The 16,702-nt window shown below is 44.9% G+C and overlaps 1 protein-coding gene across 1 annotated transcript in view; it reads right to left on the reverse strand.

Annotated features, from left to right (window-relative positions):
• Nucleotides 1-7,753: 7,753 nt before the first annotated feature.
• LOC311137216 (nuclear factor of activated T-cells 5-like) overlaps nt 7,754-16,702 on the reverse strand; it is a 42,618-nt gene continuing 33,669 nt past the window's right edge. Inside the window, exons 4-12 of the mRNA XM_084171585.1 lie at nt 16,420-16,603; nt 16,112-16,302; nt 15,735-15,907; nt 15,404-15,538; nt 15,178-15,230; nt 14,892-15,024; nt 14,546-14,730; nt 12,082-14,332; nt 7,754-11,992 (exon numbers count right to left, since the gene is read on the reverse strand). Of these exons, the coding sequence (XP_084027711.1) occupies nt 11,574-11,992; nt 12,082-14,332; nt 14,546-14,730; nt 14,892-15,024; nt 15,178-15,230; nt 15,404-15,538; nt 15,735-15,907; nt 16,112-16,302; nt 16,420-16,603 (3,724 nt within the window). The 3' untranslated portion in view covers nt 7,754-11,573. The remainder of the gene's footprint in view (nt 11,993-12,081; nt 14,333-14,545; nt 14,731-14,891; nt 15,025-15,177; nt 15,231-15,403; nt 15,539-15,734; nt 15,908-16,111; nt 16,303-16,419; nt 16,604-16,702) is intronic.

Below are 16,702 nucleotides of genomic sequence, written 5' to 3' on the forward strand. Positions count from 1 at the left end.
TTATTTCAGGGCCCGGTTTCCCTTTAGAGATGGAGTTTAGGTTTACCGAGTGTTTTAATGATGCATCTTTCCTACAACTGCCTAAACTGTAACGTGCGCTTCCCAAAACACCACGCAGAGAGAGCAGTCGCAAGGTGCATCGTTGGAACGTATCGATACTGACAGGATCAAAAGAAAGGAAGTGCTGCTCTTGGGTCAGCTTTCTCCATTCAAATCTGGTATTTTTGACGTCATGAAGAAGACGTCTTATTTTTGTTTATCTGTTTTTTGGTTGAAATCTGATTAAACTCCTGACCACTTATCTAAATGCTACATGTGCATAGTGTTTGTGGGCCATGCACCCATTGCACATAAGACACTAGAACCATTACAATTATAAACATTGGAGTAATGTTATTTTTCAGCAGTTATTTTTTTTGTATGAGTTTAGCAGCTTAGCACACTTGGCAAACAACAGCTGGCAGAGCGCATCAAAGCAGGTTAAGGTCTGGTGGCATGCTGTACCCAGTCAACACACTGGGCTCGGGCCTATTCTGTTTGAGGCGGGGGGGGCTTCGTGCGAGCTCTTCCCAAATCCAGCAGAATCATATTACTCTGGGCTCCGGCAAATAGTACTCGGGCCGAGTCCACATCAGCTTATCCGGCCCAATTAACTTTTCAGGAGTAGGGCCATTTGAGGTGTTTATTCGTCAGGTGATGAAATACCAATTTTAAAAAACAATGACATTTGATATATTTTACCTCCAAGTCATCAAATTTACAAGGTCATTAAAAGCTCAAAATTGTGACAGTCTCTGCGGTCCTGTAAGTATCAAAGATGGTCCCTAATTTAGAGAATCTCTGATGCTATATTATGCTTTTACTACAGGCTATGGCAGTGTTTTTTGTGGTTTGCAGTCCACCCAACTGAAAAGTGCACATTCACTTCCATAACATTTTGTTCTAGGCTACCAGCATGTAAGATAAATATGCACAATAATATAGGATTCCCTTACAAACTGCAGTACAATTAAATAATGGTTGTTTAATTAATTAACACGCAGCAGTAGCTCGAGAGCATCCATCAACATTCTATATTTGTATTTATTTGATTTCACCTTTAATTAACCAGGTAAGCCAGTTGAGAACAAGTTCTCATTTACAACTGCGACCTGGCCAAGATAAAGCAAAGCAGTGTGATAAAAACAACAACAACACAGAGTTACATATGGGATAAACAAAACGTACAGTCAAAAATACAACAGAAAATATATATACAGTGTGTGCAAATGTAGCAAGTTATGGAGGTAAGGAAATAAATAGGCCATAGTGCAAAATAATTACAATTTAGTATTAACACTGGAATGATTGATGTGCAAGAGATGATGTGCAAATAGAGATACTGATGTGCAAATGAGCAAAATAAATAACAATATGGGGATGAGGTAGTTGGGTGGGCTAATTTCAGATGGGCTGTGTAGTTGGGACAGAGCTCCCAGTAAGCTACAACACGGCTGGAAAACAACGACAGTTTCTCAAACTGTACACAAAAACTTCGAAAAGATTTGACAGCTAAGTGGTAGTCCCTGTTCTCCTGCATTATTGTTGTGTAAAGCGGCGGTTTGGGAGAAGAACGGTCAAGGAGTGATTTGCTAGCTAGCTAATTTTGGCTAGCTAGCAAGCGAACATTAGCTCTCTCAAATCCTCCATGGACATGCCATGGTACATTTTTATTTTTACCTGTTGTAGGCGTTGGTTGTAACTAGCTAACATTAGACATTTTGATTTATGTTTAGTTAATGATAGTACATGTATGTGTGTGTGTGACAGAGAGATTATCACAATCACTTTAGAAAACATTGTCATGTCAGCGTTGTCACGTTAACTACCTATGTGTGTATCTGTGTGTGTGTGTGTGTGTGAGAGAGAGAGATGATGACAATAACTTATAGAAAATATTGACATCGTGTGTGTGTGTGTGAGAGAGAGAGAGAGAGAGAGAGAGAGAGAGAGAGAGAGAGAGAGATGGTACATGAAAACACGAAACACAGTAAGCTAGCCTCATTCTTGAAACGTGTACCCCCAATATGGATGTGAAGATTTTCTTGATTCATCGGAGATCCTTGTATTTGAGTATTTTGTATATGACAATACTATGTATTTTGCTTATTCTTGCTCCCCATCAACACTCATTCTAACGTTACACCTCTCAACTGCCATTTTCAAATCTTGATTCTCTTGTTTTGCAGGAATCTTCTAGCTTGGATGGAGAAGGGAACAAAGGGAAGGAGTACAGAAGTTATCCAGCCTGCTGACTAACTAGACTATGTTTTGCTGTCTAGCTCTCGCCGTCTGTCTGCCTGACTGCCAGATTGATGAGGGTCAACATATTGCATTCAAAAAGTATTCAAACCACTTTCCTTTTTCCACATTTTGTTACGTTACAGCCTTATTCTAAAATTGATTACATTATTTCCCCCCCTCATCAATCTACACACAATACCCCATAATGATAAAGTGAAAACAGGTTTTTCGAAATTTTTGCAAAGTTATTAAAAATAAAAAACAGAAAGAACTTATTTAGATAAGTATTCAGGAGGAATAACGTTGTGGGAGAGACAGAAAGTGAGTAAAAAACACCCTAAATATGTTTAGAACTACAAATTAACTTTCTTCTGTCGATTCTTGTTTTTTTTAATGTCACAATTCCAACCCTCCTCCTTTATCCGGGCTTGGGACCGGCAAAAGTGACCCAAAACAGACACTTCGGCGGAGTTACTATTTTAAAAAAAAGTTTTGTTTTGTTTTTAACATTATGGTCCACTTAGGAGCCTACAACAAGTCACAGTAAAACAAGTAAACCATAACATTTTAACAATTTTTTTGTATACAATTAACAATCTAAATGGACCAAAAAGAGACTATAAAAAAAACGGTCAATGGCAATGTGAGAAAATTATGGTAACTAGTCTGGCCCTAATTCAGACCCCCCTCCACACACACACAGGCTGTGCTGGCTCACAGAAAGAGTGGGTCATCGTCATTTTGGTCAAGGCTCTCTATGGCAGGTTCAGCAACTGAGGGAGCTGACTTAAATGAGTAAGCAGCTGATGTGCCAAAAAGCTGCAAAACATTATCAGGCAGCTGGTGCTCATAGCAAGCCTCACCAGACAGCTTCAGTCCATATCGAATGTACAGGATGGAGTTAAGGGTCTGCAAGGACATCCGATTTCTAAGTTTGCTTTTTACCACACTCATCTGGCTGAATACTCTCTCGGCTTCAGCATTCGAGTGTGGCAAGGACAACACAGACACAGCAGCCATGGCAAGTTCTTGAAATGGGTTGAAGTGGCGCCGGAGAAGATGGCTGCCGTTTTACAGCCCTCTAACCAATTGTAATATTATGTGTATTTTTCGCGTTATTTGTAATTTATTCTGTACATAATGTTTCTGCCACCGTCTCTTATGACCAAAAAGAGCTTCTGGATATCAGGACAGCGATTACTCACCTCGTATTGGACAAAGATTTTTTCTTCAACGAGCCGGACGCAAAGGATATCGTACAGACACCCGACAAGGCCCAAATCCCTGTCATTCGCATGAGAAAGAGACGGAGATATCATGGACGTAGGTCGGGGTGCCTTGTAAGGACCCGACGGCGAGCAAGTAAACTGCGTCTTCCATCAATCCTATTAGCCAATGTTCAATCATTTGAGAACAAATTGGACGACCTAAGATTACGGTTATCCTACCAACGAACTATCATGGTCCAAACACACCAAGACAGTCATGAAGAGGGCACGACAAAGCCTATTCCCCCTCAGGAGACTGAAAAGATTTGGCATGGGTCCTCAGATCCTCAAAAAGTTATACAGACTGATCATGTCTGCACCATCGAGAGCATCCTGACTGGTTGCATCACCGCCTGGTATGGCAACTGCTCGGCCTCCGACCGCAAGGCACTACAGAGGGTAGTGCGTACGGCCCAGTACATCACTGGGGCCAAGCTTCCTGCCATCCAGGACCTCTATACCAGGCAGTGTCAGAGGAAGGCCCTCAAAATTGTCAAAGACTCCAGCCACCCTAGTCATAGACTGTTCTCTCTGCTACCGCACGGCAAGCGGTACCGGAGCGCCAAGTCTAGATCCAAAAGGCTTCTCAACAGCTTCTACCCCCAAGCCATAAGACTCCTGAACAGCTAATCATTGCTACCCGGACTATTTGCACTGCCCCCCCACCCCCACCCCCCTCTTTTACACTGCTGCTACTCTGTTTATTATTTATGCATAGTCACTTTAACTCTACCCACATGTACATATTACCTAAATTACCTCGACTAGCCGGTGCCCCCGCACATTGACTCTGCACCGGTACCCCCCTGTATATAGCCTCCCTACTGTTATTTTATTTTACTGCTGCTCTTTAGTTATTTGCTTTTATTTTTTTTTACTTAACACTGTAAGTAAGCATTTCACTGTAATGTCTACACCTGTTGTATTCGGCGCATGTGACAAATACAATTTGATTTGATTTGATTTGATATCAGCTGCATCCCTGAACTTCCAAATCTCACTCCAGAAGCCCAGTGTGTTTTTTGTCTCATTCCATTTACTAAGATTGCTGGACAATCTTGTCTATCTCTGCAGGGGAGTAGCCAAGGAGCTTAGCTATTTTTTTTATTTCTCCAGGGCTCTTATTGTGCTTTAGAGGTTCCTCCACATTGAAAACTAACATGTACTGCAATGCTTCGATGATGTCCGGCAGTCTCACCCTCAACTCATTAGTGAGGGAGATGGTGAAGGCTACACACTGCTTTCGGACATTGTTTTCATCCTCAGGCGCAAGGTGGAGCTCAGCTGCCTTTGACTCAAAAAGGTAACCAAGGTACGGTTTGGGACTTATGTATCCATCTATTGGCCCTTTGAGTACATCAACATTTGCCAGTGGATTCAGCACCCTGCTGCTCACAGACTTGATCAGGCTACCCAAGCTGTCAAGTTGCTTAAGAGGATCTACTTGCTGTCCCTCAAAAGCCTTGATGGCCAACTGTCCCTCACCCAGCACTGACTTCAAAAAAGTCAGATACAATATGTTTTGAGGATCACTGTACATGGAGTATAAAACCTCAGCCATGTAGCAGTGTTCACTGGACTTGGTGACTGTGAAATGCAGCCTAAGCTCCTCCCACTGGTCCAAAATGCATGTGAAACTGCGGGTTCAATGGAGAGCCAACGTGTGGCACACACCTTGGTTATCTGTAAAGGTTTCTCCCCACAGTTGATGGTCTCATATATGGCCTTGTAGGGCTCCCTGCGCTTTGGAGACACTGAAAACCAGTTATACAGTGAGAGAAAAAAGTATTTGATCCCCTGCTGATTTTGTACGTTTGCCCACTGACAAAGACATGATCAGTCTATAATTTTAATGGTAGGTTTATTTGAACAGTGAGAGACAGAATAACAACAACAAAATCCAGAAAAACGTATGTCAAAAATGTTATAAATTGATTTGCATTTTAATGAGGGAAATAAGTATTTGACCCCTCTGCAAAACCCTTTTTGGCAATCACAGAGGTCAGACGTTTCTTGTAGTTGGCCACCAGGTTTGCACACATCTCAGGAGGGATTTTGTCCCACTCCTCTTTGCAGATCTTCTCCAAGTCATTAAGGTTTCGAGGCTGACGTCTGGCAACTTGAACCTTCAGCTCCCTCCACAGATTTTCTATGGGATTAAGGTCTGGATACTGGCTAGGCCACTCCAGGACCTTAATGTGCTTCTTCTTGAGCCACTCCTTTGTTGCCTTGGCCGTGTGTTTTGGGTCATTGTCATGCTGGAATACCCATCCATGACCCATTTTCAATGCCCTGGCTGAGGGAAGGAGGTTCTCACCCAAGATTTGACGGTACATGGCCCCGTCCATCGTCCCTTTGATGCGGTGAAGTTGTCCTGTCCCCTTAGCAGAAAAACACCCCCAAAGCATAATGTTTCCACCTCCATGTTTGACGGTGGGGTGGTGTTCTTGGGGTCATAGGCAGCATTCCTCCTCCTCCAAACACGGCGAGTTGAGTTGATGCCAAAGAGCTCGATTTTGGTCTCATCTGACCACAACACTTTCACCCAGTTCTCCTCTGAATCATTCAGATGTTCATTGGCAAACTTCAGACGGCCTGTATATGTGCTTTCTTGAGCAGGGGGACCTTGCGGGCGCTGCAGGATTTCAGTCCTTCACGGCGTAGTGTGTTACCAATTGTTTTCTTGATGACTATGGTCCCAGGTGACTTGTCCCGTTGACAAGATCCTCCTGTGTAGTTCTGGGCTGATTCCTCACCGTTCTCATGATCATTGCAACTCCACGAGGTGAGATCTTGCATGGAGCCCCAGGCCGAGGGAGATTGACAGTTATTTTGTGTTTCTTCCATTTGCGAATAATCGCACCAACTGTTGTCACCTTCTCACCAAGCTGCTTGGCGATGGTCTTGTAGCCCATTCCAGCCTTGTGTAGGTCTATATTACAATCTTGTCCCTGACATCCTTGGAGAGCTCTTTGGTCTTGGCCATTGTGGAGAGTTTGGAATCTGATTGATTGATTGCGTCTTTTATACAGGTAACAAACTGAGATTAGGATCTCAGCTCGTTACCTGTATAAAAGACACCTGGGAGCCAGAAATCTTTCTGATTGAGAGGGGTCAAATACTTATTTCCCTCATTAAAATGCAAATCAATTTATTACATTTTTGACATGCGTTTTTCTGGATGAATGCCAGTGGCGGCTTCCCGCATGTGCGATTCATTTGCGGTCTGGACGCGGAGGGGTGAACATCTCCTGCTCTGACTGCAGCGCGAGACTGGGCCGCCTGTGAGTGCTTTGGGACGGGGCCCACGCAGCACCCGCTGCTCGTTGAGAAGAGTAAGAACGATACGTGCTTTCACGTCAGTCTCCAAAAGTCTCCAATAACACCAGAAAAAGTTGCTAGATTTGTCACTAGTCGATGTTTTTGAAAATGTGTCGCTAGAGGGGTCTGAATACTCACTAAATATAGCGACAGTCACTAAGTTGGCAACACTGGACAGCAGTCATTTGCTGACAAGGCTACACAAGTTGTCATAGTAACGACATGTGTGCGTGTGCAGTGGTGTAGGCTGATTGGTGGTGGTGCCTGTGCTTATGTAGCGAGCTAAGGTGACAATGCCTGCCATGGATGTTTCCCAGTTGCTTTGAATGGTCAAAATCATAGGGTAAGAACACTTTTAAAGCCTCAAAGGATAAGATGATCCAACTTTCAAAACAAGTTCTTTTTGGCTAGCTCCAGCAGTCAACTAAATATCTAGGTAGCTAGCTGTTTAGCTTTCAATCACATTCACTAATTTGTTTGTAAACAACAAGCTAGTTGGCTACCACATGTTCTTGTCAAACTGTCAACAGAGTAGCTAGCAAGCAACAAGATATGCCGAATAACAGTCTAATAACCACTTGAGGGCAAATAAATCAGATTTGACCATTCAGACACATGGCCAGGAATCATATTTGTATCTGACTTCAAACCACCTTCGTAGTGGCTTGAAATATCCGATTCCATGTGCTTTTTGGCTGTTCAGACTGCAGGAAAAATAACATTCTAATCAGATATGCAAATAAATAGGATTTGAGTCACTTCAAAATCTAGGCCTAAAGCTATACAAAGAACAGTTGAACAGAGGAAAAGTGAGACACAGAGGGTGACATTTGTGAGTAAGCAAACTGACTGATAATGCACAAAACACAGCTCACACTGTTGCCAATAGGAGTCTTTATTATTACCGCATTTTGATCTCATGTTAAACTCTTCACAGCAACAACAGTTATGCTGACAAGCACACACACTTACACGAGAGCTTTCCACAACACCTGATCTGAACAATCTCCACCTCTTTTCCCTTTTACCTCACAATTATGAATCACGACAGGCATGAAGTAGGGATACTTATAGAAACAAACAGGTATACAGTCGACTGGTTAAGCTGCACAGAAGTTCTACAGCAGTGGTTTCCAACGCCAGTCGTTGAGTACCCCCAACAGCACACATTTTTGTTGAAGCCCCGGACAAAAAAAACAGCTGACTCAACTCATTGAGAGCATGATGATTAGCTGACAAGTTGAATCAGGTGTGCTTGTCCGGGGCTACAATAAAAATGTGTACTGTAGGGGGGTACTCAAGGACTGGAGCTGGAAACCACTTGGATGGATGAAATTAAAACACGTTAGGTGGTCATGTAACTAAAAGCAGAACACGGACACTGGCTAGACTGAATTATGAGAAGTCAGAGATCATCTAGGGAAGAGGAACATTAGACAAGGGACATGAACAGTCATGACACAAAGGGAATCTGGTAAACTTACTACACTGATGGTTTGTCAAGGCACACTTGAGAAATTCACAATAACTGATAACCCCAGTCTCATATTTCAACATGGATATTCATGAGTTAATGACAACTGATGTGTGTGGAGACCATGTGTGTGATATTTTGCCACCTTAAAGTTAACATTTTCAGATGAATATGTAGTCACTCAAACAGTTAAACTAAGCAATAGATCAATCCAAATAAGAGTGCTTGACCTTGGAACATGAAACCAGAAATTAGAACCACATTAAAACAATGTATTTCCACACATGTACAATGCACTAAACGTTCAAGATTAGGCTAAGTCAAATATTTTCTCTAAAAACAGTATATCTAGTTGGTCCGGTGGCAGATGCGGTACAAATTGATATTTCCCACACTGTGAGGTAAAGTTACATTCATCACACTGACAGGAGATACTCAGAGGTTGGCTTTTTCTGTTTGTATGGCTTAGTGAGGCACCATGAGCTCTTGAAAATCCCCAATAAAAATGGAATGGAACGCTTGGAAATCAGTAATGGACGTGATCATCTATTGTGTTTAGGCCTAACTGACATTTTGGATGGGTGAAACCAAATGTGGGGTTCAAAATAGTTTACATTTTCTGTGGGTGTTCTCAAAAAGTATGTGCCACCATCTTTGACAGGCTCTATCTCATATGGAATTATAGAATTACAGTAGAATTAGAACGGTGTCCCTTGCATACATTCCATTTATATGGTTAGCACAGAATGAGAGTATACTGTAGACTATTGGCTCGTGTTCTACATGAAGAGATCTGGTAGTATACACACCCCCAAACTGTACACTGGATTTCAGTCCAATTTTTGAACAACAACATACTATACTGCATGTATATAAAACTGAACATCTGTTATAAAAATACTATGTAATCTGATTCATGGGTAAGAAACTTTCTAAAATTACATTTTAAAATTGAGTAATCCTACTTCTGCAAGACAGAATGTGAAAATATGACAAATGTAAACATGAGCATATAGGAATCTGAGCAACAACCGAATAGTTCTCATTCCATCCGTTTGTGTCAATGGCTACATTTAGACAGGCAGCCCATTTGATGTTTTTTCACTAACTGGTCTTTTGACCAATCAGATAAGCTCTGAAAAAGATCTGATGTGATTGGTCAAAATACCAATTAGTGGGGAAAGAATATCAGAATTGGGCTACCTGTGTAAACACAGCCAATATGTCAAACAGACTACTATTTATCAGATATGGAATAACAGTAGTATCACCTTGCATCTAAAGCAAAGTAGAGCAACATGCTTTAAAATGCATATTAATTTGGATGGATATAACAGAGGCAAAACTGTTGGGAGGAGAGTTCCTTACACAATGTGTGTACTACTTAAAGTTTGTAATTTGTACAAAAACAATGTTAATATTATCCATGAAAGCTGTATGATTTAAAATGAGTAAAACATTTACAAATGAGTAAACAAACATTAGGATATTTTAAATGGAACAAATATGACAAGAGTTTGAAAACAGGATACACTCCCCACACACTGCCTGCTCACAGCAATTACTCCAACCTTAGTAACAGAGATTTTAGGCCACATTCCAATGTCCATACTAGCATACCACAGAGTACATGCCCAAAACATTGCTTTATAGTAAGTGGTATGCTATTGTAGCAGAGTTTTTGTGTAGCAGTGAGTCCCTGGTGTCAATGCATGGGACAGGTACTGTGTGTCTATTTCACACAGCTCTGCCCTGAACACTGACAGTAGTGGTTCAACATCTGTCAGTACATGAACCAGAAACCAACCAAAAACTACAACCACACACAAAACAAGGTAAAACACTGTCTGTTAACTTACACAGATTGCAAAGTACAAGGTAAATAGTAGGCTACAGATAGCAATGTGCTGTACATTCTTAATAAAAATAACACACGCACAAATGTACACACAATGTATCGACACAAAAAAAGTATAATTGGTGGGGATGTAGGCAGAGATATGAAAGCCTAGGAACAGTAGCTAGTTACAATCAGAGACACACCAAAACAAACACTGTATACTCGTTATGGGAATGACAATTGACAGAGACACTGACTGGACCACTCAGTATAAATAGGCTTCAGATGAATTCACAGACAATCTTTAGAAAAATCTCAAAAATATCTCCAAAAATATAGTGAATGAAAAATGTATGAATACATGGTCAATGTGTTTAAATGTATACCTTGACAACTTTAAAAATTATAATTTTTTAATGGACATCAACAAGTACAAAGTGACTAACCATAGAAAGCCTCTGGATGGATATAAGGATTTGCTGGTCACACAAAACAGTTTATAAAGTGCTTAATGTTTATAAAACCACACAACGCTTCACTCTCCCTAGTAGAAAGCATAATTATATTCACAATATACTGGAAAGACTTCCAAATCCAATTCTAAAATCCCCCAAACACAAGTCGCACGATATATGCAAATGCTTCATAAACATGGAAAAAGCCTCTGTAACCACTTGTAATAATAAGAGACCACATGGAGACTGGGAAATGCAACAGCAAGAGATATTATGAGTTACACTGACTGCTGTATGACCAGATACACTGACTGCTGTATGACCTGAATGAAGCTTTGCAATCACAAACAAGAACAGGGTGAGATACCTTTCTCTGGCCGCACTTCCCTTTCCATCATAAAAATCTCACAATCTTTTCGCCATCTCTTCGGTCTCTCTCTCTAGCTCCAACTTTCTCTATCCCTCTCCTGCTTTCTCTCTCAGTCTTCCTCCCTCCACTCGTAGCCATCAATAACACAGTACATTATGAAAAAGAAGAACCACTGTATATGTTAAACTGATGGATACAGGAGTTACTTTCCTCTGATCCAGCAAAATGAGCAATCACATTTACATTTACGTCATTTAGCAGACGCTCTTATCCAGAGCGACTTACAAATTGGACCAACTCATCATAACAGTGTCTATATGTCTGTCCTTCTCTATGAATGCATGTACAAACACATCAAAATATGAGCTAAGGGCACAAGAGTACATCTGATAAAAATATTTAAAACATCATCATGACATGTTCTTAGCCTAGGTGGCTCATACCATGGTCAGACACCTCTATCCCCATTATCTGTATCTGTGGGGGGTTGAATTTGTAAGCAGAAGACACAACCTGTCCCAGTCTAAGAGTGGGCAGACGTCACTAGAACCCCCAGTAATGATCACTGTTTCTGTAGACTCTCCAGCAGGTCCTCCATCTTCTCCATGTTCTGGGAGGTGCTCATGGACGTCTGCATGTTGGTCTGTATGGCGTTCTGTAAGCTAGTCTGGACGTTGGTCTGCATGAGGGTTGGCAGGCTAGTTTCTATGGCAGTCTGTATATTGGTCTGCATTGCAGTATGTGTGTTTGTCTGCATTGGGGTCTGTAGGTTGGTCTGCATGGCGTTTTCTAAGCTACTCATGGTGTTTTGTAGACTACTTTGCATGGGTGTCTGAAGGTTAGTCTGCATGGGTGTGGCTGTCTGGGATATGTTTGGGTCCAGTAGAGACTGGATGTGGCTTGCCTGCACAGGGTTGGGGTTCTGGGGTTGGCCCTGGGCTGACAGTGTAGGACCAGAGGACGTCATCAGCTGGGAGGAATCTGAGGAGAAATAGTAGAGGAGGATGTCACACAAATATTATTTTAACATTTAAAACAATTTATACAGTATATATAAAATAAAATCTCACCATTCTGGAGGCCGAACACAAACAGGTTGGGTTGTCCTCCTGGCTGGCTGACGTTCCCGCTCACTCCCGTCTGGAACAGCTGCTCTGGGGGTCTCTGACCGGGGGAGGAGGTGGTACTCTGCAGCCCCACCACCCCCAGCCCGCTCTGCATCACAAAGATGTTTGCAGCTGCTGCAGCCTGGTTTTCTAGTTCCTGCGTGGCCATGCTGCTCTGCAGACCAGACAGAGAACCCTGTGGCAGGAACAGCTCCACCTGCTGATTGGCAGGGCCACTGCCTGAGCTGGAGCCCACCTGCATTGGCTGCTGCCCCTGGAACAGGCCCTGCTGAGAGGGATTGATGGAGGCAGGGGTCCCCCCTACTGTGGAGCTCTGGTCCTGGAAGGACATGGGCTCTGCTGGGTCAGACTGGGCCACCCCTACCCTGATCCCCACCATGGTGGGCTGGGAGAACAGGAGGGGAGCAGGGGTGTCCTGGGGGTGAGGGGTGCTGCTGCTGCCCATGGAGGGGCTCTGGGCCTGGGTACTGAAGAGGAGGGCTGGGGGCAGAGCCTGGGGGTTGAGGGAGGCGGTGCAGAGGAGCAGGTCTGCGGGCTGGGGCTGAGGGTGCTGGCTGGGGGACAGAGTGCTAGTCTGGAACAAGGAGCCCTGCTGAGCCATGGGAAGCTGCTGCTGGGTTTGCTGTGGTTGTGTCTGCTGGGGGGACTGCTGTTGGTCCATGGGGGTGCTCTGCTGCTGCTGCTGGGTCTGAGGCTGGAACACTGACAGAGTCTGGGGCTCACTGGCTGAAGTCTCCATGGAGGACAGGAATGCTAGCTGTTGCTGACTACCCTGGTTAGAGAGTGTGTTGGGAGAGAGGAAAAGTGTTGACCTCGTGACCTGCTGCTCATGATCTAGGCTACCACTGGTCAGCACAGTCAAAGTGTTCTGAAGCAGGGCGGCCTGGACCTGGTGCTGCGGGCTGGGGGTCTCCGACAGAGGCCTGGGGGACTGGAGGAGCTGCTGGGGGGATGAGGTGTGGGAGGGGGGCTGCTGGGGGAAGCTGGAGGTCTGGATGGTGAGCAGCTCCCCAGCCTGCTGGAGGAGAGACACAGGCTGCTGCTGCTGGGGCTGAGACGAGCAGTGGATCTGGGGCTGGAGGAGCTCAGCCTGGAGCTGCTGCTGGAAGTTCTCCAACACCTGCTGCTGTTGTAACTGTTGTTGCTGCTGCTGTTGTAACTGTTGTTGTTGTTGCTGCTGCTGCTGCTGCTGTAACTGTTGTTGTTGTTGCTGCTGCTGCTGTTGTAACTGTTGCATGTTGCCTACTGCTTGGTTTTGTTGTTGTAGGTTGCCCAGTAGTTGTTGTTGATCCTGTAGCTGTATGTTGCCTAGGACCTGCTGCTGCTGTTGTTGAAACTGTTGATGTTGTAATTGTTGCTGTTGTAGGTTCCCCAGTATCTGTTGTTGCTGTTGCAGTTGTTGATCCTGTGGCTGTAGTAATAATTGTGGTTGTAGCTGTATGTTGCCAAGGACTTGGTGTTGCTGTTGATGTAACTGTTGCTGCTGCTGTTGCTGTATCTGTTGCTGTTGCTGTATCTGTTGCTGCTGCTGTTGCTGTATCTGTTGCTGCTGCTGTTGCATGTTGCCAAGGATCTGCTGTTGTTGCAACTGTTGTTGTATCTGCTGCTGCTGTTGTTGTTGTATCTGTAGGTGTTGTTGTGTGGCCAGAGAGCCCTCAGTGCACCCCAGTCTCAGGCTGTTCATGGTGTCCTGTACGTTTTGCTGCAGGGTGTCAGTGGAGGGCGTGGGGCTGTACAACACTGAGTTGAGTTGCTGCTGGGCCACTGCTGCCTCTAGAACCTGCTGTACCAGGCTGCTGCCCCCCGCCTGGAGCTCCCTTACCGCCCTCTCCAGCTGGGGGGCCTGGGAGGGGGGAGCCATCTGGGACATTCCTACTACCATCACCCCGCTGCTGGAGCTGGAGGCCTCTTGAGGCAGGCTCTCCTGGGGGTCCCGGAGGAACTGCTGGGGTACCTCTGGGGGGACAGGGGGGAGGGTGGTAGTGTCGCTGGAGACAGGGAAGGAGGTGATGGGGGCGATGTCCTGCTTCTGGATGGTGCCGAGGGGCTCCAGGGAGGGAAAGACGGGGGCCTGAGGGAGGTCCACGTCCCCAGGCTGGAGGGGCATGGGGCTAGGGAAGGACTCATTGCTAGGCGGGGCGCTGGAGCTCAGGTCAAGGGTCTGCTGGACTAAGATAAGGGTGTCAGAGGGTTGCTGAGGGAGAAGACAAAAAGAGAGTAATTAAATAATTTTGAATAGAGGTATTTTCTAGAATCTACATACTCCCCTAAAAGTTGGCCAATGACTCTGGATCCAGATGTTTTCTTTGATTGATACAACTAAAGAGTGATGTCCCAGCAAAACCATCTGATAATAAATGTACATACAAGGATCCTTGGTTAAATACGATCTGTATATTGTTCCTACCTTGAAGAGTGCTTTGGATGGGGTATTGCTGGAGACCTCCATAGGTGTGACCTCCTGTCGTTTGACCAGTTCACCAGCAGACTGGGCAGGGTCAGAGACCAGAGAATTGATCTGGTCATGGAAGGTGCAGGCCTTGACCAGAGAAGAGCCCTCTGTCTTCACAGACATGTTCAGGGAGTTTTCTGCTGTGGGACAGAACAGAAACACAGCTTGACCATGAGAGAAACAAACACACTGTTTCTATATATACACACCATACCATTACTCAAACCTTCATCACTCCCTTCTTCAACCCATCTCTTACTCCCTCTATCCAAACACTGAAGGAAGGTATCAGTGCACACACCTGAGTCTGGGGTATATGTGAAGGGCTGGATGTCATGTGACCTCCCGGCGTTGGTCATGATGTAGACACCCACAGAGACAGGAGAGGAGACAGACAGGCTGTGGTACGGAGGAACCTTCACGACCACATGGTTCTGGAGAAAACAGAACAACATCATTAGGATTAGGACAGTCAGCTCATGATCCGTATGCATTACTCTCTGATTCTGGTTGGGTTAAATGCATTCAGTTGTACAACTGACTAGGTATCCCCCTTTCCCTTTCATGCATCGATATCAATGGGCTACCTGATGGAACAGCTCCATGTCAATCTCTGCCTCGGCCTGCCACGAGTTATCATCTAGAAAGAAAAGGAATCAATATCATTAATCAATCATTTTTAATAAATGTATCTCAACATCGTCACTATGAGGAGACATCACAGACACCACAGAGAGAGGAAGAAAGGGATGTGAACAAAAGGAAAAGAGGACAGGGAAGAAAGGAGGAAGACGGGCAGGTTGGTGCTGGTACCGGCTTGGTTCTCCTGGAAGATGACCTTGGTTCCTTTGAGGAAGTTCTTCCCTATGATGAAGAGCTCCTCTCCTCCTCTCACTGAACAGCTATGGAGACTCTTCTTCAGGATCTCTGGCACCCCCGCTGGCTGGGCTGGGGAAGGACATGCACAAAGCAGAGTGTGCAGAATTGCTGTTCACAAAACCCTACTATTGAAACTAAGTGGTGTGCCAGCTTTTGTTCCAGCCTGACAAGAACCTAAGGAATTTAATGAACATCAAACAAGCACATACACATACCTGATAGTTATTTGTGTTTGTATGAATAGGGTGATAGTTGGTTGACTCACTGCAGAGGATGGGTGACGAGGTGGTCTGCAGGGTGAGGACAGACCCGTCAGGCTGGGGGATGTTGACCCTGAATGCCAGCCTGGCCCGGGTGCTCTTCTTCTTGGACCCGGCCACACCGATACGAGCCTCCACGTCCGCGTTACGCAGCTTCAGGATCCCCACACAATCAACCCTGTAAAGATTCAACGTTACAGAATGTTCAGATGATGAAAGAAACATTATAAACTGGGTGGTTGGAGCTGTCGTGCCTAAGAACAGCCCTTAGCCGTGGTAAATTGGCCATATACCACACCCCCTCGTGCCTTATTGCTTAAATAACACACTGATATTTCACCAATGTTTCAATGTTCATTAACTCAATGAATGAGGCCCTTACGCAAGTGACATGGTGCTGCTGGGCTCCAGAGGGACCTCTATGACGGTGGTTCCCTCGATGTCCACCTCCTTGCAGGCTGTGGTGTTGCGTCCTGTCACCCTGCAGGCCTGGTAGAACCCATGAGGCTTCACTCTGCCTGCGTCACTGGCAACAAACACCTGCAGCACCACCGGCTCACTGACGCCCTCTAACTGGAGAGAGAAGGGGAGAAGATGGTGAGTAGAGTGCAACACAGCTCAACCAAACACAACTTAGCACAATTGTATACGACTAACCAATGGTTAAAAATAAAATAAAGTGTTGCTCACCTTGACCGTGGGGAAGCCCTGTTGTGTGCGGTCTTTGACAGAGCCGCGGCTGCCCTCGGTTAGGTAGCGTGCCCGGTGCTGGGTCTCTGGCTGCACCAGGATCTTCAGCTCCTTGCCCTCACTCTTCTGGGGATACTGACCTGACAGCAGGCCTCCCTTCAGCATGCACCCAGCCTCCAGAGAACTGGAGAACACACAACACACTCTTTATTAGGCCTCCAGAACATCAGGTGATGACTCTGCTTTGCTGTGTGTGCAACAGAGTCAATGGTATGTCAACTTA

The sequence above is a fragment of the Coregonus lavaretus genome, assembly GCF_964263955.1.
Source record: "Coregonus lavaretus genome assembly, chromosome: 11".
NCBI classification, from domain to species: Eukaryota; Metazoa; Chordata; class Actinopteri; order Salmoniformes; family Salmonidae; genus Coregonus; species Coregonus lavaretus.